Source organism: Mesoplodon densirostris, chromosome 10 (assembly GCF_025265405.1).
Source record: "Mesoplodon densirostris isolate mMesDen1 chromosome 10, mMesDen1 primary haplotype, whole genome shotgun sequence".
NCBI lineage: Eukaryota > Metazoa > Chordata > Mammalia > Artiodactyla > Ziphiidae > Mesoplodon > Mesoplodon densirostris.
The window spans coordinates 82,735,929-82,758,922 of record NC_082670.1 but is presented as its reverse complement, the minus strand read 5'-3'; the positions used below and the strand labels follow the sequence as shown (position 1 = coordinate 82,758,922).

Here is a 22,994-nt window from a genome sequence, read left to right as displayed (position 1 = left end):
GTGTACAGGCAAGCACAGATCTAATTTTGATACCTAAATTGGATTCTTTCTTTCAGGACAGCAGGGCTTTGGAGACTAATCAAAAGAGACAGAGGAGAAAGGTATATTTCTCTATTTGGGTACCTTAAGTTCAAAGGTGGAAGGATTTTGCAGGGAGTCATGCCTCGCTCCTCATTTAACTTGTTATTAAATCGGGCTTGGAGTTATAGGAAAAAAATATGTATTTGGGGAGCTCACAGGCTTCAGGATCTCTGGAGAGTCAGAAGCAGGAAAAATAGAATGAACATTAAAAGCCGATTTATTACATATGGATTACATCTCCTTTTCTCTCTTTTTCACGGAGAATGAATTCATATAAGTATGATGCTATAGAAGTGTAAAATGGGATTTAAAAAGTAACTATCTCCTGAGGTTGTTAGAAGAACTAAATGAGTTTAATCCATATAAACTGCTTAGAATAGTGCCTGGCACATACAAAGTGCTCACTAAACGTTTACTCTCATTATTTTTACTACTGTTATTGTTCATTTTTATTAGTAATGTCACTATAGAATTTTTTTCCAAAGTGGATTCGATGGAACATTAGTACCCTGAAAGCTGATACTAGGAGGCTCATGGAAAGTGGTTCTCTAGTCAAATACCGCTGGAAAATAGGAAGCAAAGTTCAGTAGGTTTCTTTACTACAGGACTTGTCAGAGCGTTTAATATGTTAATGTAACCCTATGACTCTGAATCACCAGTTATTCAGACAGAGTATACTCTATGCATATATGCATCACAAAGACATCCACAGGCCAGGGGGAGAAAAAATGAAAAGCTGGAAAATGTTATGCTAGTATCACTTTTATTTCCTTTTAAAAACTTGAGATTAAATCCCTCTGGGTAGTTGTTTTGTCCTGTCGGCATTTAGCCCCACTGATAGGATAAAATAGCCAACGTTACCCAGTAAGAGGCTCCCATTTTCCACCTCCCAAACTTTGGAGAGGAGAGCTGGAGGCCCAAGTGGGGAACATGACTTTCTGTGCGTCTGGGAGGCTGCTGGTCTTTGATGCACACATGTTCTTTTCTTGTTATTGGGCATCGTTCTGTGTCTTCATGATGTTTTTGAGGTCGTCCCACAGCCTCCAATTCCATAAACTTCAGAACCACCTTGGATTCAAAAGGTGAAAAGGCCTTACTCAAAATTTCAAAACAAGTTCTGATCTTGGACCAAGAGAGGAGTAGCCTCCCTCTGGAGCTTTCCAGTCCAAGTATATGTCACCGTTTAAATAAATAAAAAGACACAAACTCTTTGGACTGGCTCAGCTGGGCTGGGAGCCCTGAGATAAGAGGTCACTGGTGTGAGTTACTATGGTAATTGAGTAGTATCAGCACTAGTTTTGCTCTCATGAGCATTAAAGCACATAATAATAGGCAAACAACAGTGGTTAAAGCAAGCAGGTAGGATTACTATGTTCTTTTGTCAGAAGTATATAATGTCTTGTAGTCAGTTTTAAAGACTTCTCAACCCTCAAATCCACCCCACCGTCACCTGCTGAGTAATTTTGTATGCTTAATCTCCTGCCCTCAACTCCCAGATCTCTGCTAATTTGAAGCAAATGGGTATTTCTGACATTAAATAGGGCAGCCAGGAAGCTCTGACCTAGAAAACCTGCATTCTGAAGCACCGAGAAAAAATATTCTTTCACCAATTTTGTTCAGGCTCTTTTGAATGACGAGGGGGGGGGGAAAAGTACCTTTCACTGCAACGGGAGGTTGCAGCCGCCCAAGGACGGGTTTTTGCAGAACAAGAAAAAAAAAGAAAGAAAGAAAGAGAAACTTGCCGAGCATCCCCACTCCCAACTTCCCCCATAAAACTTGTCACTTCACATTGCCATCCGCTACCCCAACAATAATCACTCCGTGCCTACTGCTAATTGCGAGCACAGCTGAGGCCCAGCGGGGGGCCCTTGCACAGTCTCAGGCCTTTATAGGAGGCTCAATCTGTTGTATGGCACTTGTTCACACACAAAAAAACTACCAGCAAAGGCAGAAAGAGGCAGAGTCACAGGTTTCTTGTAATCCCTCCGCCTCCCCGCTGACAGCCCAGCCCTAGAAGCATTCCTGGTTTTGTCCTCCGCTTTACAAAATCTGAAGTGACCTTAAGCTATGAGCATGTCAGCTTTTGAATGTCGAGTTGCCGGCTTCTTCAGGTGCATTAAGGAGCTGGGGGTGGGGGGACTACATCTGGCTTCTGCGTGTCTGTTTGCAGCACCCCTGGGGTGAGCTGTGGCTTCCTGTAACATGTAAAATATGAGTGTGAACTCAGGGTTCATGGCAAGGAACAGGAGGTCATGCCTCCATTCAGTTCTAAGTAAAGAAGCTGGGAGTTTGCAGATGTTTTTCTGTATGTGTAATGACACTACCTCCCTCCCCAGCCACCGAGCAACCGAGCGCCGTTTTTTGATGAAATGTGCCACAATCAGTGTGCTACTTGCAGATTTATTCATATCAATTTTTGCGATTTATATATTCAGAGACAAGATTGCTATTTCGGCAACTTTATGTTGGATGTCGTACGTTTGCATCTAGAGAAAGAGGGAAAGAAGTATGGGGAAGGGAGGGTGGGCAGAGAAAGAAAAGAAATTAAGTCTGTTCCTCGGGCCACCAGCTGGGGTGTTGTCAAGGAGACAAAGCGTCCAACAGGAGGGTCTGTGTCCCCCTTTTGCCCAGCGGTCACTTCCTGCCCAGGCTTGGAGGTGGGAAATCTATAGCTCCTGGCCCAGAAGAAGGCCCTTTAATGGCTACTGTGAGGGGGAGTGGGATTGGGGATTTGGGGGAAGTGACCGCTTCATCCCCTCAGTAGATGAAGCCCAGGCTACCCGAAGTAAGGTCTTCCCATCCTTCCTCGGGGTCAAGGATAGGCCCACGAAGGTCTTTGGCCTGGGCCTCCATGCGGGCCTGGTAGGGGGCACCCAGCCCTTCCTTGTCTACCTTGCCACCCTCTAAGATGAGAAGGGAATTAAGCCTCCTGTGAAATTCCCGCTTGCAGAAATTTCTGTTTCCAGCCCAAAGCCTCATACTGTATTTTCACCAAAGGAAGACATTGGTCGAGCAAACACGGAGATTAATCCTCCTTAGCCTGGGGAATAAATGCTCCTCAGTGGGGCAGTGTTAATTGCCGAGCTGGGTGCAAAGATCATTTTGAGGCATTTAAGAAATACATGATTTTTATTAGTGTAACTGTTCCATGTAGGAGTTATTTCTCAGCAAAGGGCAAAAGCTTTGCCTGCCTCGCTTTATTAGCCTAATTCTACTTAATTGTTTCCTAAAATAGGGGCTTCCTGAACACACATTCCAAACCTTAATAAGTCTGTTGCGGGGTAGGGTGGGGGAGTGATTCTGCTTGGGGGAGTGATTCTGCTTGGGGGAGCCGCTGCCCTTTTGGGCAGAGGGAACGGGGTCTCGGGGCTGAGTGCTGCTTGATCAAATCTGCGTGGAGCATCAGCGGGGGAAGGGGGGAGTGAAGGGGATGGGGGAGTCTCCGTGAAAACATATGAGGTGACGCATCACGCAGTGTGAAAAATGCATCCTTTCTTGTTGTTTGGACCCAATCCTCCATGAGGATTCTCAGTTCTCATCTCTGGGCTTCATTTAATTCTCTTTCACAGATTTAGAAATGTTGGCCCCGTGGCATGTTTTAAATAAACCCAATAAGTGACTGAGCAAATGCTACCAGATACGTTCTTTGTTCTGCAGTCGCAGAAGTCGGCCTTGAGAAATTGTCTCAGCCCTGGGATTAAATGAAATGCCCCTGTTCCTCATGCACGTAATTTTTTGGCTTTTTGTGAAACGCGGCTGGGTGTTCCAGATTAGAATATGTACCTTGCTACCTAGCCGTGCTTTCTTTAGCAAAGTTCCCTTTTCAGTAAGGGAGCAATTTTGCATTTCCCTTCTTTTTGTTTTGATTGTGGTAAAACAAGCATAACGTAAAATCGATCAGGTTAACCGTTTCAGAGGGTGCAGTTCAGTGGTGTTAAGTGCGTTCACTTAAAGTGCAACCACTTTCTAGAACTCTTTAAGCCTTGCAAAACGGAAACTCTGTAGCCATTAAATGATAACTCCCCATTTCCTCCACCCCACCCCCTGGCAACCACCATTCTTTGTTCTATGAATTTGACTATTCTAGACACCTTATGTAAGTGGAATCATATAATATTTGTCTTTTTCAGTGGCTTATTTTACTTAGCATAATATCCTCAAGGTTCCTCCATGTGATAGCATGTGACAGGATTTCCTTCCTTTTTAAGGCTGAATAATGTTCCATTGTGTATAGATACCACCTTTTGTTTATCCATTCGTCTGTCAGTAGACACTTGGGTTGCTTCTGCCTTTTAGCTATTGCAAATATCGCTGCTCTGAACATGGGTGTGCAGATATCTCTTCAAGATCCTGCTTTCAGTTTCTTTGCCTCTGTACTCACAAGTGGAATTGCTGGATCTCCATCTTTTTATAATAGCACGTACTCAGGTTGTGGAAATGGTGGAAGAACGGTATCTGAGTGTAAGTTGAGATTGCATTTGCAGTTGAAAATTCACTTTCGTGCCTCTGTTTTCCCATCCTTTGCCTTCCCGTCTTTAGGAAAATATCTATCCGTTGATCTTTGACTTAGTTTTCTCATTCAGAGATGGTAAACTTTCCAGCAATATCTTAGGAGTATTAGGAAAGCAAGCCTTTTGGATATTATCACATCTCCTCGCAGGTGACCACCCACCATATTGAGACATATTGGGCAGGATACAAGGGGATTTGTTACTTCTTGGATTTCATACAGTCTGATTGATTCAGAAGCGACAAACTTGTTTCTGGTCTGGCTTTGGGTAGCTTGGAAAGCTTACTGAGATTGTCAACAACTTCATCAAACCATTAAAAAAAAAAACAAAAACAAACAAACAAGAACAGAGAATGTGCCTTCCAGAGAGAGAGACCCCTGTATAGCCTGTATAAGCTAAGCTTTGTATTAAACTCTCCTGCTTGATTTACTTTCAGAAAGGATCCTTCAGGACTCTTACTTCCCTTGTATTTTCTCCCAGGCAACTAAAAGTGATAGTAGTGACTTGGTTAGAAGGCTGCAGTGCATTAAATCAGGAGTCCAAGTACACAGTCATCGTTTTGATCATCCATTTGAAATATCATTGCTAAAGACACTTGTTGCTGGATATTTCTCCATATTTCATATTTCTCCAGGTTTAGAGAGTTGAAATTTGGTCTTGAAGACATAACTGCTTATTTTAGTAAAAGAATATTAAGGTATCATTTAGGCTCTTTCTAAGGAGGTTAAAAATAAAATTGCTAAAAAAAATAAAAATAAAATAAAATAGCTCCCAAAAGTGAAATTCTACACATTCCTATAGAAGAAGCAAACATTTTAAGCAGTAGCAATTTAAATCAAAGTTGTTAAAAAAATTATTTCGTTTGCACTATCTCTTCCGTATGAGAAGAAGCTAAAGACAAAGAGTAGTGGGTGCTTTTCACACCAGGTTGTAGATTACCACAGTCTCTGGAACCAGGGTTTCAGCAAGGAGCCTCTGACTTCCCCCTCAGTGTTGATTGCATCAGACTTTCAGGAGGATGCTATCCAGAGTTTAGAACCTTGAAAAGCCACGGCACTAAGACAGCTTCATAAAGATTTCAATGAAATGGTTTTTAGGCAGCCAGAGAATTAATGTTTTTTAAAAAAACAAACCTAGTCTCCACTAAAAAGGACACTTGAGATAGCCTGGAAGGTCATTCTGATGATCTATACCCTCTGATTTTGGTGTCGGTTATCTTCAGTGTCTTTGTGCTTTTAGCTGGGCGTCCTGAAGCTGTGACTGGAAATACCCATTTCTAGGAGCAATTGTTTTGATGGATCATATCCTGAATTACAGTAACACTCAAGTAAGGCAGAAGATTGCATCTTTCAACTGCGTATCCATTTCTTAAAGTACTCAGATGATATGCCCCCTTAGAAGGGCATATCAGCTCCCTTGGAGAGCTCTGACAAACCCCGAAACTTGTGTGCAGTCTTTTGTTCGTGCCCACTTGGCACAAATGTCTTGAACATGCCAAGGTTTCTTTGTCAAGCCCTCTCTGAATCTGGATTAGAACACCAAATACAACCAGATCCCTGGTGATCCTTAGCCCTAAAGAGATCTGTGAAGCTATGGAATTGCAGCTCAGGCTAACGAAGCTGTGGGGACTTTGGTAGAAGTGTGGAGAAACCCTTGGTGAAGTTTTTCACATGCTCTTAAATTACCCAAATTGTAAGGAAGAAATATGCATTGAAAGTTTCAAATGTAAAAGATTTCATTACAGTGTTTCAATACAGCCATTTACCTAGGTTGTAGGGTTTTTTCCCCCTAACTAATAATAACCCACTTTTGTCATAAAAAGCAAAATGAAGAACTTAAGTCACATGGGTGTGGTCAAAGTATTATCTTCCTCTTTGCTTCCTTGACAACAAATAAAATGTCCTTTCTTCATTAGACAGTCAGGCAAGGTGCTGAGGCAATTTCTCTGCTGTGTGGCTGTGTTGAGTTGGAGAAAGGGTACTTTCCAAAGAGGAGATAAAAATCTTCCAGGTTTCACTGTGTTTCTTCAGTCCAGAAATGCAGGTTGGTTACCAAGAGGTTACAAATTACCTTTTTGCTCAGATCTTTTTTGAAGAATGAAAGCTGCTTAGAAAGCTTTGCACAACCCTGAAGAGCTCGCACTTAGGGAGATACTCTTTCTTATTCGTGAAGCAGGCTAGGATAGCGGGGCTAAGATAGTAACAGGTAACACTTAGTATGTGCCCTTCGCTATTGTAAGCACACCACACATATTAACTCATTTAACCCCCACAACAACCATAAATGGTTTTTATTATCATCCCCATTTAGCAGATGAGAAAACTGAGGCACAGGGAGGTTAAGGGATTTATCAAGATTCAAACACAGGACAGGCCTGATTCAAGTCTATTCTCCTAGCCACTAGGCTATACTGCCTCTCAGCCTCTTGAGTCCAGGTTCCATCTCTTGCTAGCTGCTAGAGCACTTTACTTCTCTGAGCCTCAGTTTCCTCATCTGTGAAGCAAGACTACAGATGATAATAAAGACTCAACTATTTAGACTTTAGCCATGAACTGCCCAGGCATTGAGAGCTTTGCCTCCCTGGCATATATAGCATGAACATGCCAGTTTCAAAGGAAATATATATTTGGAAATAAGCCAACCATTATACTCAGGTCCTTGTGAATTTCAGCTATCATTCATGCTTAGGATGTATTGGACTGAGTCACAGTTTTTTGTTTTTTATAAATTTATTTATTTATTTTTGGGTCTTCATTGCTGCCCATGGGCTTTCTCTAGTTGAGGCGAGCGGGGGCTACTCTTCGTTGCGGTGCATGGGCTTCTCATTGTGGTGGCTTCCCTTGTTGCAGAGCATGGGCTCTAGGCGCGCAGGCTTCAGTAGTTGTGGCTCACAGGCTCTAGAGCGCAGGCTCAGTAGTCATGGTGCATGGGCTTAGTTGCTCCATGGCATGTGGGATCCTCCCGGACCAGGGCTCGAACCCGTGTCCCCTGCATTTGCAGGTGGACTCCCAACCATTGCGCCACCACGTAAGTCCCTGAGTCACAGTTTTTAATCAAAGAAAGTGTGTGAAGATGTGTGTTTGTGCATGGTGCAGTTATTGGTCCTTAGGTCAAATACCAAATTTTCTAAAAGCTCATTTTTACTATATTGGACTAAATATTACCTTCCATCGTAGGCATGGGGCAGCATGTCTTGTTCAGAAGGTGTGTGTGTATGTGCGTGTGTTTTGCTAAAAGTGACACACTGCAGTACTCATGTTAGACTTCAATAAAATGTTTCTTTAAAGAAAAAAGCAACACAGGAAGAACTGAGTTTTGCACTAAACTGTTTTCATTGGATTTGTGACTCTGCCTAAAATTTCTCTTCTAGCACTTCTGGTGACATCTTTAATTACACATGAAACTGAATTTCCCCAAGGTTCTATTTTACTCTTCCTGTTCACAGAAAATGTTAAAACTTATAATGGATAATTTTTCAGGAATGAAATTTTTATCAATGTCATAACTTTTGTATCTCCAAAACTCTGTTAGGAAAGTTCAATTCGTTGTGACAAAGGCAATATTTCTAGTTGTATTTCTCATTGAAAACTCACACTACCCACAGTGAGAATTTTCTTTTAGTAGCAATTGCTGAGTTACCAACCTAAGAGAAAGTAAGAAGGGATTAGGTGGGGCTACGGAGGGAAATTAAAAATACGTTGATGCTAACACAACATTGTAAATCAACTATACTCCAATAAAAAAATTGTTTTAATTTTAAAAACCATATATATATATATATATATATATATATATATATATAGTTGGAATATATATATATATTTTTCAAACAATAAATAAATGGGGTAAAATGTTAACAATAGGTGAATCTGGGTAAAGGGTATATGGGTGTCATTTATACTACTTTATTTTTACAACTTTTCTAAGTTTTAAAGTATTTCTAAGTAAAACAGAATATGCATATTATATAATAAATATATTTTCTGTTTAATAAAACAAATACGTTGATGCTACCTAAGAAATGGCACCTCTCATCCCCACCCAACTTTCTAATCATTTCCCTTAAGAGTCAGCAATGATTGTCTCTCATCCATTAGTTCTTTAAGGCTGTTGAGTGGTTTTCCGTGGGAAACCCCCTGACTCCCCTCCCTCTGCCTAGTGACTTTCTAAGCTCATAAAAAAGTAGGATCTTTTCAACACCAGGCCAAGCTTGGGCTCTGAGGGAGACAGATCCAAGAGCATTATCCTACCCACACACTTGTCCTTTGAGAGCTGAATGACTTTGCTGAAAAGGCACCTGGAAACTAGAGCTGTTTCTATATAAACAAACCATTGCTTTTTAAAATTATTGAGCTGAATGTGACAACTCATACAGATGTAGTGGTAAATAACCAACTTGAAGCCTGTCCCACTGCTTACTAGTTGTGTGACCACAGGCTACTTATTTAACTTACCTATGCCCCTTTTTCTCATCTACAAAACAGGGCTGTTAATAATATTGAAACTCTATTGTTTGTTTTGTTTTTTAATTTTATTTTTATTTTTTATTGAAGTGTAGTTGATTTACAATGTTGTGTTAATTTGTGCTGTACAGCAGTGACTCAGTTTTATACACACACACACACACTTTCTTTTTTATATTCTTTTCGGTTATGGTTCATCCCTGGACATTGAATATAGTTCCCTGTGCTATACAGTGGGACCTTGTTGTCCATCCATACTATATGTAATAGTTTGCATCTACCAACCCCAGACTCCCAGTCCATCCCTCCCCTTATAGATACTCTTAAGAGTTCAACTCGATGATGAAATTATACAATGCTTGTGGAATGCTCTTCACAGTGCTTGTACATTGTAAGGACTCGGTGTTCAATGAGTAGGTAACTGTTTTTATTAATTTTGTGAATGTGTATGTATGTGTATGTGTGTATTAGGAATCCTGTACAAAATAGGACTTTGTTAAAAACTGAGACTCTATAAAGTCCTATGGAATGGTATTGTCTGATGGGGGGGTTGTGTAAGTTACACGGGTATGTTACCCTTGTAATTAATGAGTATGGAAACACATTGAGTAGTTCTGTCTCCTTTTCAGCCTCTGTCCCTTGTTTTCATTGCCACTCAGGTATGCGATGTGGCTGGCTCCAAAAACAAATGAATCATTAACAGTAAGGTCCCTTTAGGACGTTGAATTAACATCAAGCTAGGGGTGGGAGTAGGGAATTTAGACTCATCTAGGTGGCTGTGATGACAGAGGCATAAAGGCAGCAGCAATCACTGGAGTAACACTCTATCCTGCTGATGAGGGATTATCCAAATCCAAGTGAAAATCCATTTTCTGGGAACCCTATATTGTCCCGTGAGGTGTGAAGTATTCATCCTGTCTCATAATCCTGCAGCACTTCCCAAGGATAAAATTCCCAGGGGAAACAGTGAACCCAAGCCTGGGGACTAGGGAGAGGTAGGTGAATGATTCACTTCTCAGTTGCAAAATTTAAGGAGGAGCCAGAAAATATAGTAATCAAATACATATTTTAATATGTTTAAAAAATCAAAATGAATGCAAAAAATCCATGATGAACAAAATACTAAAATGTGCATTAAAGGCAGCATCTGATCCTGCACTTGCAAGATCCTGCCTCACCCGCCTCACCCCAGTCCTAGCTGTAGTGAGCCCCTACATGACAGAGAGACATGTTGTGTATAACAATTCTTCTGCATGAACTCAGTGTAGTTGCAGGGCAGAATGTGTGGCCTGATTATCAGCAAGTTAATTTCTACTAGAAATGGATCAAGAAAATTCTTCTGTACGGTATATTAAAAGGATACCTGTTATGTTTTTGAGAGTAATAATAACAACAGTGGCTAAATTTTATTGAGTGCTTACTATGTGACAGTCACTGTGCTAGGCACTTTACATAATTATCTCTTTTAACACTCACAGTAATCCTATGAAGTAAGGGTTAACCCCAAGAGAAGACTAGGGGTCAGAAAGTTAAGTAGCTTGCTTGAGTTTATCCAGCTAATAAGTAGCCAGCCCAAGCTGAAGCTGTAATTTATCCACACATGGTTTGAAAAATCACTCATTATTTGTCTGAATCCTTTGAATCCAGTATATAAATCTAGGTCAATATAGTTTTAAATGTGTATAATGCACCCAGGATGGTTTTATAGGTTTGGGTGATGATCTAACACCAACAACTTTACAGTGGAATTACTTTGAGCTAGTCATGTGTCCTGTAAGACTTATGCATATGATTCTAGAGATATTCCAAGAGGAATAATTTCTTCCACCATTGCATGCCTTTCTCTGGTCACTTGCTCTGCTTTCTTCCTTGTTTTGTGGTATTTCTTGGGTTGAGAAAGAGAGAGAAAAAGAGGAGAGAGATGATGTTAATGGTGATGACGATGAAGATGTTAGTGGTGACGGTGATGTGACAATTGTGATGATGCTGGTGGTGGTCGTCGTCATGGTAGTAGCTAACATATATTGAGGCCTTATTATGTGCCAAGTACTGTGATGTGAGCTTTATTAGCATTAATTCATTTAGCATCACAACGCCTATGAAAGGCTGATTAATTCCCATTTTCTGATTGGGAAAATGAGTCTCTGAGAATATAAGTAACTTGCCCAAGATCACAAACCTAGGCAAAAGACAGATAAAGCCTGTGCTCTTAACAACTATGATGGAAGAAAGGGAGGGAGGAAGGGAGGGAAGGGAGGGAAGGAAAAGAATTAAATGGCACAGTTTTAGATCAACCTTCCTGGTTCTCTTTTTTTGCATTCAATTAAAAAAATTTTTTTTATTGAGGTATAGTTGATTACAATGTCATGTTAGTTTCAGGTGATTTTAACAACCCGAGAAGTTCCTGCAGGCCATAGCTATGATGGGCGTCCTTTTGGCTTCCAACTCTAACACCTTCACAGAATTATCCCCAGAGAACATACTTCAGAGGTACCCAGGGTACTGGGGATTTTATTTCTCTAGGGCTTTTTTAGGATTAAAGTAACCTTATGTAGAAAGTTTCCATTTAATATGCCTGAATTAAGGGCAGGCAGCAAAGGAGTCATGAGTATACTTAAATACTTAGTTTATGTCATCAGCTCACAATTTTTATTTCTAAGGGTTTAGAGTGCATTTTACCAAAATTTTAGTGTCCAGGTATCAGGCTATCTCTGGAAAAGGCATATCTGAACCAGAGACAAAACGAAGTGGGGAGAACTTAAAATGTTTTATGAATTTCCTCTTTTGAAGAATCATAACAAATCTGCTGTATTAGCATCGATCTCAAATAAAGCAAACCTGATTAATAAGCACTGTGAACTGAATGTTATAACAACTGGCTTTCTGGAAGGGAGAATGCCCTGGTTTGTGGCATTTGCCAATTTCCATAGGGTAAAAACGCCCACTAAGGCCTATTTCTAGATATCAATGTGATACCCCTGAATGTAGAGTTGGGAAGAGATACACAAGATCAGCTCTCATGTCCAGCGCACTATTACACCCTCCTAGGGAGGAGTCATTAGGTGATCAGCTTTTTCACTCCAGTGCCTAATCCTGGAAAACTGCCACTTCTGGACTCACTAGCTGTGTGACCTTGGGCAAGTCACTTCACCTCTCTGGGCCTTTGTTTCCTCCTCTACAAAGGAGGAGCTCTGTGGAAGATCCCCTTCACCTCTAATGTTTTAAAGTTCTAGAAGGCAGTGACTCCTGCTTTCCCCAACATCCAAGTGCCTTTAAGCGCCTTTCTGGAAAACCAAGTTAGCGCTGTGCTTCATCCAAGAGTGCCTCCAATTTCATCTACTGAGCATAAGGTTTGGAAAGGCGTGACTTACTCCCTTTTGCCTCTTGAAATGTGTAGCCAATGGGGCATCATACATTTTTTACACTTCTTTTGCTAGATGTGAGATCCAGGAGAAAAAGCATGGATGTTCCAGGGCTTTCTTGTTCTCCTGGGGTGGGAATCTGTGAGCGTGATGCGCTGATCCATCCATCGCTGCATGCATTTCCTACCGCCCTACCCTTTCAGCAGCAGAGAAAGAGTATTGATAGCAGTCTACCTTTCCCTTTTAATTTTTTAATAGCCAAAAGCCATTTACAAGAATGGGAATTACTTATATAAAATGAGGGCTGGGGGGAGTTCGTTATTTTTTTCCCCTGAAAGGTGGCATATCTCTCAGCAAAGAGAAAAAGGCATGTTGCACAAGGCTTGCTGGCAGTGATAGAAGCCAGCGCTGGTTTGCCCGTTGTCACAGCCAAAGCAAAATGCCACCTCTGCCTAGAAGCCAGAGTGCCACATTCCTCTTTTGTGTCCCTGAGATGCACTCATCATGGGGTCCTGGTCTTGTAGGTTTGGCCAGGAGGTCACCCAGGTTCCTTTGAAGGTCATTTTCCAACCCCAGGAGGTGGGAGTCTGGGGTAGGGGGCGTTGCTCATGACACTCAAAATAGATTATTTGAGCCCCCAGATTTCATGTCAGAATAAGTCAGTAAATGTGGAATTTGAGGCCTGGGGTAAACACAAGAGGTCCCCCAGCTGAGAGTAAAGTAGGGGGGCTATAGAAACACCCATGACCTAGTCATATTCCGATCCCTAGCCCCTTAACAAACCCAGATGCAATGACATCAAGAGCTCCAGAATCCCAAGGCAGGAGGTGCCAAAAACACCTCCAAATAATCACAACCCCCCCGCCAAAAAAAGTTTCAGTGAAATGTTCTTGCTCCTAGAGGGGAAAACCTGTCCATGCCTGAAGCAGCTGGACCAGGGCAAATCCCCTGCCTACGTGGAGTGAACTGCAGATCTCAAGAAATAAATCCCTACCCCCGCCCAACCCCGCCTGCTCCCTTGGGGAGGGACAGAAGGTTCCTGAAACTGACAGTTTCGCCTCCGTGATCTTTAAAAGAGCAGAAGTTGGCTGTGAGGCTGCGGTGCTGCCTTGATTGGGGTAGTGTGGTCTCTGTTTGCGGCTGGGCTCCAAGGAGAGCCACAATTGGCTCTGATGAGGAAAGAGCCTAGAAACGAAAGATTGCAAAGAGGGCTTCTGAACGCCATGGCTGAGACTGTGTCGTTTCTTGCAAGGTGAAACTTGGCAGTTCTACCTTGCAAGTAAAAACCCAAATTAATTTTTTTTTTTAAAGAAATTAAGTCAGAAACAAGGCTTCGGAAAAACTGTGAGTGTTAGGCATAAACTGATTTTGGATGATCTTTAGGTGAGAAAGGGTGGAGTTACCATCAGAAACATGTTTTTATTTATGCTTTTCAAATCTCCACTGGTGTGCGTGTGCGTGTGCGCGTGTGCGTGTTGGTTAACAGGAGAGTATGCAGCGTTTCAATTCTCTAACCACTTTTTTTTTAACATCTTTTCTGCACACAGTTCATATACATGCCCTATAAATAAATACATAGGTCCATCCACACCTTTTCATTTTATTTGTAAATTGTTTGGTATAAGCGGCAATGCGTAATGAAACCTGGTGAAGTTTAAAAGATTAGATTTTTTTTTGTACTGACACTTCATAACACTGTTCATATGTCTCCGAGTGAGATTTATGAATATATGAGCAGTACTGCAAAATTATACCGCACCAGAGACTCCGTGCACCACAGGGGTGGCAGTCTAAAGTGACACAGCTTCAAGCATTTTTCACAGACAAGAAGCAAAATTTAACCCCCTTAAGGGGAAGTATGATTTCAACAGCTTGAAATGAGCTCATTTGTAGATGTTTTTTTTTTCTCTCATCTTCCATAATTTTTTGGTGTTAAGATTAAAACAGATTGCACAGCCAATGTAAGGCCACATAAGCTGCCCAGAGTATAATTTGGCCCTTAAAGAGAAACCCGCCTTCATTGTCTTTATCCGAATGCCCCTTTAGGGTAAATGAAGGTAAACTTTGCCCTGAATTCCTAAGGCTCTCAGCCTGATTCCTAGAATTGTCCTAAGCAGACAGGGTCTGGATTTTTTCAAAAGGTAAGTAGCAAGGGGCATCGATTGGTTCAGTGGAGAAGCCCCCATTCTCTTGGACACCCGAGACAATGGTGTTAGGACACAAACAGTGACTTAAATCTCAACTGAGTAAAATGAACCAACAAAAAGGAGAATCAGAAGAGCAAACTGTGGTCTTTATGAATTGATTGTATATGAGGTGTGTATAGTGGAAGAGTTCTGTTTTCGATTCAAAGTCCAAACCGATCTCTTTTCGGCTGATCTGGTACCTCGTGATTTTTGCGTCAGTTACTGTTCATGATCTCTGTGCTCTGAAATTCTCTTTAACCATTTTGTTTTCCTCTTGGAACAGAGCAGGGTGCTCACACGTGGCCTGTTTCGTCTCTGTTCTTTAAATGCTCCGTGATGTGTTGGCTGGAGAACTTTTGTCTTTTTTTTCAGCAATGGTACAGCAGCTCCATGAACGTGATCTGTACCTGGCTGACGGACCGGATGGACTTACAGCTTCACATTTATCAGTTGAAAACACTAATTAGGATGGTAAAGGTAAAAGAAAACATAATGATTCTCCTTTGCAAACAGCTCACTGAAATACATTTCATTGGCAAGCTGCAGGATTTCCTTAACACAAAAAATATTAGTTTGTGTATAAAACAAGGTGATTCCTAAAACAGTATCTCAGGCAAGAAAAACCGGTGAAATCACTTTGGGATGCCTGGTTAATTTATTACTCAGACATCAAAGGGAAATTTAATAAAAAGGAATTTGATATTTTATCCAGACTGGATAAATACTTTATGTATTTGCCATGCAAATATACTGCAAGGGCCATCATGCCCTTTGCATTAGACTTTCAAAAGCTGGCTTTTGGGTACCACTATGCTAATCGCATCCATTACCAATTTCATTTATGGTTTAATTAAATAAAATTTTGCCACAATTAATTTAATAGAAATAGTTACCTCCGGCTCTTTCTAAATACGTCCTGTGATCATTATCTGGATGCAAATCAATATTGTTCTTGTAGTTAATTGAAGTAGTTTCTCTTACAATGCGTGTATACAGTGAAATGTAAAGGATCCTGAAGGTGAGGTAACATACCCTGAATGTAGCTTTTTTTCCCCCTGTTCTTGTGTGTGTGCCTTGGACTAATGATAATTATTTCAGCGTGAAATCTCAGTGGTTTACATGAAATAATAAGATCACAGAAGGGGGTAAATACATTTTTGATCATTTCAGTTTCCATTTGATGTTTCATCATAGGGGGTTTTAAAACATTCGTATGCAAAAATCTCATTCAGAGCACAAAGTCTCTTTAAAAATATTTTAATGATAAAGCAGAGATGAATTTCCATTTCTTAACAGTTTGCCGAGTCCCCCCCGCCCCGCCCCCGCTATTCCCCCCCCCCGCCCCGCCCCATTTCTTAGTCTCTTTCGGATTAGCGCCATTTCATTGAAGGTGCTCCACTACCCCAGTGCTGACTTAAAACCAATTACTGTTCCGTTGAGTGTAATTAAGGAGAATTATTATCATATGCATTTGATCTCACAAAGAGTCCTCCCAGGGAAGGTTGCAGACAGCAGTGTACTGCAGCTCTTAAAAAAGAAATCTATGCACTTGGACTGTGCACCCAGCCTAATTTTCATATATTTAAATTTCAGTTCCTTAAGGCAACCTCACTAACCATTGCCTGACCCCTTGCATTCCATTTTCTGGCTATAAATACTCTTAAGGGGAATTTTTTCTGTTTGACCCTTCCTGGGTAGACATGAAAAGAAGACATGAATTTTAACGTGTTAGAATATCTTCCCATTACTGATTTTCAGATTTTTGTTGAGACTGTTAGAATTAGCAATATTTTATTAAGAAAAAAATAAGTCAGAGAGGAGGTTTCTTCTTAACCTCTGCCAAAAACAACACAAACGTGAACCACAGGCAAGGGACACAGAAATGTCCCTGCCGAAGGAACTCCTTCACTTTTGCCAAAAGTGGGCCCGGCTTAACTAGAGCCACAGCACAGAGGGATGAAGCAGAATTCACCACCTCTTCCCTAAGTACGTTACCCAGGGGCCTCCTTCTCCGAGGCAAACTTCCAATGATAATTGGCTTTCTTTCCTGCCTCTGCATCACTTGGTTTATTCATCCATTCATTCATTATCCAGCAAGCATTTTTTCATCCAACCTTGGACAAATATTAGTCGAGTCCCTACTTGTATACTACAAGATGGGAGTATTTTTAAAAAATGACTCTATGTGGTCCCTGACCTTAGACATTCAGAGTCTGGCTGGGAAACTCACTGCTCTGGAATTTGACTAGAGAGGAGAATATTCAAGTGAGTTCTTCCTTTTTCTTATCATCTTCTGGCAATCAGTTCTAAGTGATTGAAAAGTATAGAAAAATCAAGTAAATCATCTGGATATCTGGTCTCCACCAGACCTAGCATTTTACTCAGCCTCCTACCCTTCCCCCTCCAGGTACAGACACAGTTCCGCTAGCTACCTAGCCTTGCAGCTTGAGCCATAGCTAGGTTGACCTTTGAATTTAGTGTCGAAACCAGATGACTTTGAAGAAAGAAAGAAGCTGCTACAAATAACCATACTGGGACCATAGATATAAACTGGCAAAGGGAACATGTGGTCATCCTATCCATAATCTTTTATTACTGGACTTCACTGAGCTGAACAGCATTCACTAGTTCACTCTGCAGTCATTACCACATGAGACCTTCAGGAGTGGTTGACATGGTGATTGACACTAGGACTGCATCAGATGGACTCCAAAACCCAGAAATCATAACGCAAGTGGCGTTGAAGTATGTTACCGTTCCTTCTTTTGACCCCTTAGCAAGTTTCCCATATCAAGAGGAGAAACAAACAGCAGAATCAGTAGCTGAAATGATATGCAGTGTGATGAGGGGAGTTGTAGTTAGAGAGAGATCTTTTTCAAAAAAATGTTTTGTGAAGTAGACAACAGCCAGATGCTTCTGGTCATGTTCAATTAACGCGAAGGGATTCCTAGAAAAACAGTCCCTGGGATACCTAAGGAAATCCAAGAGAAATCGCCTGAAGGAACAAAGAAAGAACTTGTGGTTCAGCAATACCAAACCATTGTTCTTGAAAAAGAGCCAAATTTCTTCCCTGAGACCCTGAAGTTGTGAACAGAATAGATACACTTCTTTCCTAAGGAGACGAGAAATGTCACATGCCCGCAATATATTGATGAGGCATTAAGGCTCCATCTTCCCCGTAATTGTTGCTGCCCATGATCGGTTTCGTATACCAACATGCATATGTCTGTCTTGTGAATGAGACAGAGGGATACGCAGTTACAAGCCTCACAAATACTAAGGACCAGACTGCAGCAGAAATCGTAAAATACCATAGTCATTTGATCCATCATTTATGTGTTATAGCCCCTCACACTGTCTATCATATGATATGATACAAACCTAAGAGAAAGAACCAGACCAAAAAAAAAAAGAACCAAAACAATTATGGAACATTTCCCTTTACAGAACTGAATAAACACAAGCTTATGTTCTTTGCTTTGTCTCATCTAATACAGTTTATCCTGTCACCATTTCTCATTTTCTGTCATTCAACAAATCTCAGTTTTCAGTACAAGTGAAATCTGAGCATGGTGGCTTTTCATGTGCCAGTGCATGAAGTGTGACACTTAGCTGAGGTCAGTGTTCTCAACCCCATGCTTGCCTTGTGCCCTGTCCGTCCCTTCATGGAGATGAGATCTCCCTCATCACTGCATCTTTTCCCTCCTTAGAAAACCTATAGAGATTTCCGACTGCAAGGAGTCCTGGACTCAACCTTAAACAGCAAGACCTACGAAACCATCCGGAACCGTCTCACTGTGGAGGAGGCCACAGCGTCCGTGAGCGAGGGCGGGGGTCTGCAGGGGATCAGCATGAAGGACAGTGATGAGGAAGACGAAGAGGATGATTAGAACGCTTGGGCCTCGAGTCCACTAGCCAGAGTCTTGTAATCAATGCATGTCCTTAGTCTGTTAGTTAACCCCATTATGGAATTTTCTGTCAACTACCATGCCATGAGATGTGTACTGATGATACAACTGCCATTTTAGCTACGTGGTACCAAGATTAGCAAACGACCTTCGACTCTACGATTTCCTGAATCCATGTCTATCTGTTTACAAGCAATATGGAGCACCATTCTTTAAATACCATTTATGGAGAATACATAGCTCAGTTGCTAGGTGTACCCCTGTTATCAGCAGAGTTCAGTGATGCTTCATCAGTGTGCTGTGCGCGCGTCGACGGTAAATGGATGTGAGGGCGAGTACGCCAGTTACTTTCTTTGTTTCCCGTATGTGGATGCCAGTTACTTAAAGGAGTACAATAAATGAATTTAACTAAGACACATAGATCTGCTTTGTTTTTTGAAAAACAGAAGGCAAGTCTCCAATAACCAACTTTCAGTTCTTTCTGTTCCCCTAAAGCTGAAAAATGAACCCTTGGTGTCCTTGTTAACCCTTTCATTTATCCAGATAGTTACCCAAAAAAAGGATGGCTACATACCAATGGATTGATCCTCCTAATTGCCACGGCAAGGGCGATCCTATCATAACATCCAGCACAGTTCAGAGCGACTGTCTTCTATCAAAGTTCATCCTATTAGATGTTATGTTTTGCTTTTATGTTTCAATAACCGTGTATGTAAAACATTAAAAAAGACCTGAATATTTAAATTATGACCCTAGACTATAAATGTGTTTATAATAAGACATGGATATTTCCTTCAGTAGATTGTAACCATAATTTAAATTATTTTGTTCCACACTGTTTTTTATATCTGTCATGTACATTGCATTTTGATCTGTAGCTGTGTGACCCTGGGGTCCTCTGCAGAGCTCTTTCTTTCTGTGTCAAGTAGTAGATCCATCTTGCTTTTGCCTTATATAAAGCCTACAGTTATGAAAGTGTGGAAAACTGTGGCTTCTCAATAAATAACTGTTCACGTGTCCCAAGAATACTTTTGAGTCTTTTTTTTCCTCTGTCTCCTTTGACAGCCAGAACTGAAACACGCAAAGCAGGAAGACGTGGGGAAAGAGGAGGGAAGGGGTCATTTTCATAGAGTGTTCTCGAAACTGTTGGAGTGGGTAGTTTTCAAACACTTGTCTCCACGAGAAACAGCCTAAAATTCCACTAATTCAGACTCCACTAATTCAGAATCTGTGGGCATTTGGACATGTTGGGCTGATTACACTTGCATTATAGGATAAATAAGGGTTTGCTAAGCAAGAGAGTAGTGTAAACGAGAGAAATGTTTCTCCTGTATGAAGAGAAGGCCAACAAACTGTTTTTAAGCACCACTTTAACAGCAGTGTTTGCATTCAAACAAAGCGTGTGCCAATTATATATGATTCTTATATATTTGTTAAAGCATTTTACAAGATTCTCTAAGATATGGAGTACTCTTTTCGCTCCCCAGTCCTTGTCAGCCGTATACTCACCTAAGTTTAAAAGAAACCAAACATTTTGGTAGCCTTACCTGTTTTATTTGTGCCTGCCACTAAATCAAGCTGACCTTTCCTTAGGGCTGACTGCAGTTTTAGAGAAATGACTACCTTTTCAATAGGACCAGGCAGAATCCTCACCAGTTGGTCTCGACAGATCAACCCCTCTAAATAGCATGTCTCTCTGTTTAATCCTTGAGGTCTGCAGGGACAAATCACCAGTACTTCCTGCCCTTAGTACTTCAAACAACTCCCATTTATTGAGCAACTATTTTATGCCAATAGTTGCCATTATTGGGCAACTATTTTATTATCAAATGTATTTATTTTATACATCCTGCATGTCTTACCGCATTCAAATCTCACAACAACTGTAAGAGGAGAGGACTGTTATTATCCTCATTATAGACGAGAAAATTGAGATCAGAAAGCTTAAGGTAACTTGCCCTATGGTTACACAGCTCCACTCAGAAACGTTAGAGATACTAGCATAGCACTGTTCAGATGAATGATGGGGGTATCGCATCAGGTGCAAAAAATCTTTGATCACCTAACAGCACAAAGTTAAGTCAGTGTGGCAAAGGTAGAATTTTGTGAAATATATTTGTATTAATGATATTTTGAGTTGCAAAACTAAAGCATATTTCTCTCAACAATTAAAAACAACTCAAAGATGCACAAGAGAGAGCATCGCCCAGTGTATAGGATTGGAAAAAGGAAGAAAATGCTCAGGAGCCTGGAGGAGTGAGTGAGGTAAGTAACCAAGAGGCATAAAGAGAAACAAGTTAGACCTGAAACCGAGTTGTTTTTTTTTTTTTAAGTTTCCTTCAAAAGAAGAATTCACCACAGCCTAGCACTGAGGGTCCTGTTGGATACCATCTCCCAGCGAGACTGCCCTGGAGGGAGGGCTGTGGAGAAGGAAATGACATCAGAAGAGCTCAGAGACAACAACAAAACTAAGTTCAAGTCTCAGGTTATCATTGCCACAGACTCAAAACAGAGCTCTAGCTCTGAGGACCTAGAGCTTTCCTTTGCGATGTAATCTGAAGTTTTCTTTTCCTTTTTTTTTTTCTTTTTTAATTAAAATACGATATACCTGCAAAAGAGTGCACACATCCTAAGCATACAGCTCGATGATCTGTGAAAGTGGCCACACTCTTGGAATCGTCACCAGGTCAAGAACTAGAACACAATGAACACCCCAGATAGACCCATGCTGGTGCCCCTTTCCGGTCTCTCCCCCTCCTTAGGGGTAAAGGTTATCCAAAGGTAACCACTATCCTGGTTTCTAATTGCATCAGTTAAATTGAAACCTTCATGCAATTAGACTCTCAATACCTATTCTTTTATGCCTGGCTTCTTTTTGCTGTATGTCATACTCTTGATGTAACTGTGGTTCATTTCTTCCCGATGCTCTATAGTATTCCAGTGTATGACTATACCACAATTTACTTATCCATGTTAACGTTTTGTTTTTAGTTTGGGGCTCATAGGAATCATACTGCCATGAATTTCTTCGTATGTTTCTTGTGGTGCAATTGCTGGGTCAGAGGGTAAAGATATGTTGCTCATTTTTAGGAAATACTGCCAGTTTTCCACAGAGCAAGAATGAAGTTACACTCTTACCAGCAGAGGATCAAAGCCCCTGACAACAGTAGGTATTGGCCTTGACAGTACCAAGTATTGTTGCTAATTTTGGTCATTCTGTTAAGTGGTGCAGTGCTTTATAATTGTAGTTCACTGATTACACAAATGGAGTTGATTGCCTTTCAACACACGTATTGGCAGTTTGGATAGCTTCTCTTGTGAAGTGCACGTTTACGTTTTTTTCCCTTTTCTTAAAAGAGGAAAATTCTAGAGTTATTTGAAGACTGGTAGGGAAGAGGCCTTAGGAAAAAGTGCCAGATGGATGGTGAGAGATCGAGATGTAGAGGGAAATGTTAACCTGATGGAAAAGCATTCACTATACTAACAATCAGTCCACAAAGAGTTGAGTCCATACTGGCCGGGGAGTGCTGGAAACACCCAGGCTCTCTCTCTAATCCATTCCCTCTCATTAGCCAGTGGGACCTTTCTAAAAGGTAACTGTGCCCTTGTCCATCCTCTAATTAAAAGAATTCAGTGGCTCCCCTTGCTCATAGAATGAAGCCCAAATTGGTAAAGGTGATGTACAAGGTCGTGTGTGATCTGATCCTCACCTCCCCCTCCAGCCTTCTCTGCTAACCCTACACCTCCCTCTCTCTAGGCTACAGCTACCCCTGCCATCTTTCACTTCCTGTGCACCGTGATGCTTCCCACCTGGGCCCCTCCCTCTGAGCACTTCATCTCTTCCTTCACATCCCAGCTAATTAAATTTGACTTCCCCAGAGAAGCCCTTCCAAACCCTGCCCTCAGTCCAGCATCTATTTCCCTGGTATATATCCTCATGACTCTCTCTACTTCTCTTTCATACTATTCATCACACAATTCACGGAGGGGTTATCTTCATCATTACATGTTTCATGTAGCTCCTCTCCACTTCAGGTGGATGTGATCTGTGCCAGCTTCCCTACTCTATCCTGATTGTAGTCACTCAATATATAATTAATAAATGAAGGCTGAAAGTACAAAAATGTTAAGTCATCGAATTACTGTTCTCTTAGAACCTTTAGTCTAGCCGTTATGACTCTTGAAAAGACTTACATAGACTAAATACTGTAAGATTCAGAGGAGGGTTCAGAGGAGGGAGAAGGAAAGGAAGGCTTCCTGGAGGAGGGGGTCTTGAAGAGCCCATAGAGAAGACAGGAAAAGACATGGACCAAAGCAGAGGGAGGTGAGGGGATGTGCCACTTGGTTGAAGCTGTTTTTTTCTCTGATGGATTCCCAGTGCCTGTAGTGGATTCCCAGTGCCTGTAGTAAGCAGTCAACAAATACATGTTGACTTAAGACATTAATGAATATGCTCAGTGTGTTAGGGGAGCCTGGCTTCATG

The 22,994-nt window shown here is 41.2% G+C and overlaps 1 protein-coding gene across 16 annotated transcripts in view; it reads left to right on the top strand.

The window, feature by feature from the left end:
* Positions 1–19,020, top strand: part of CADPS (calcium dependent secretion activator) — a 481,350-nt gene extending 462,330 nt beyond the window's left edge. For all 16 annotated transcript variants that reach the window (XM_060111563.1, XM_060111565.1, XM_060111566.1 and 13 more), the window contains 2 exons: positions 14,976–15,080; positions 18,314–19,020. In XM_060111563.1, coding sequence (XP_059967546.1) covers positions 14,976–15,080; positions 18,314–18,493 — 285 coding nt within the window. In that variant the 3' untranslated portion in view covers positions 18,494–19,020. The remainder of the gene's footprint in view (positions 1–14,975; positions 15,081–18,313) is intronic.
* Positions 19,021–22,994: the final 3,974 nt, after the last annotated feature.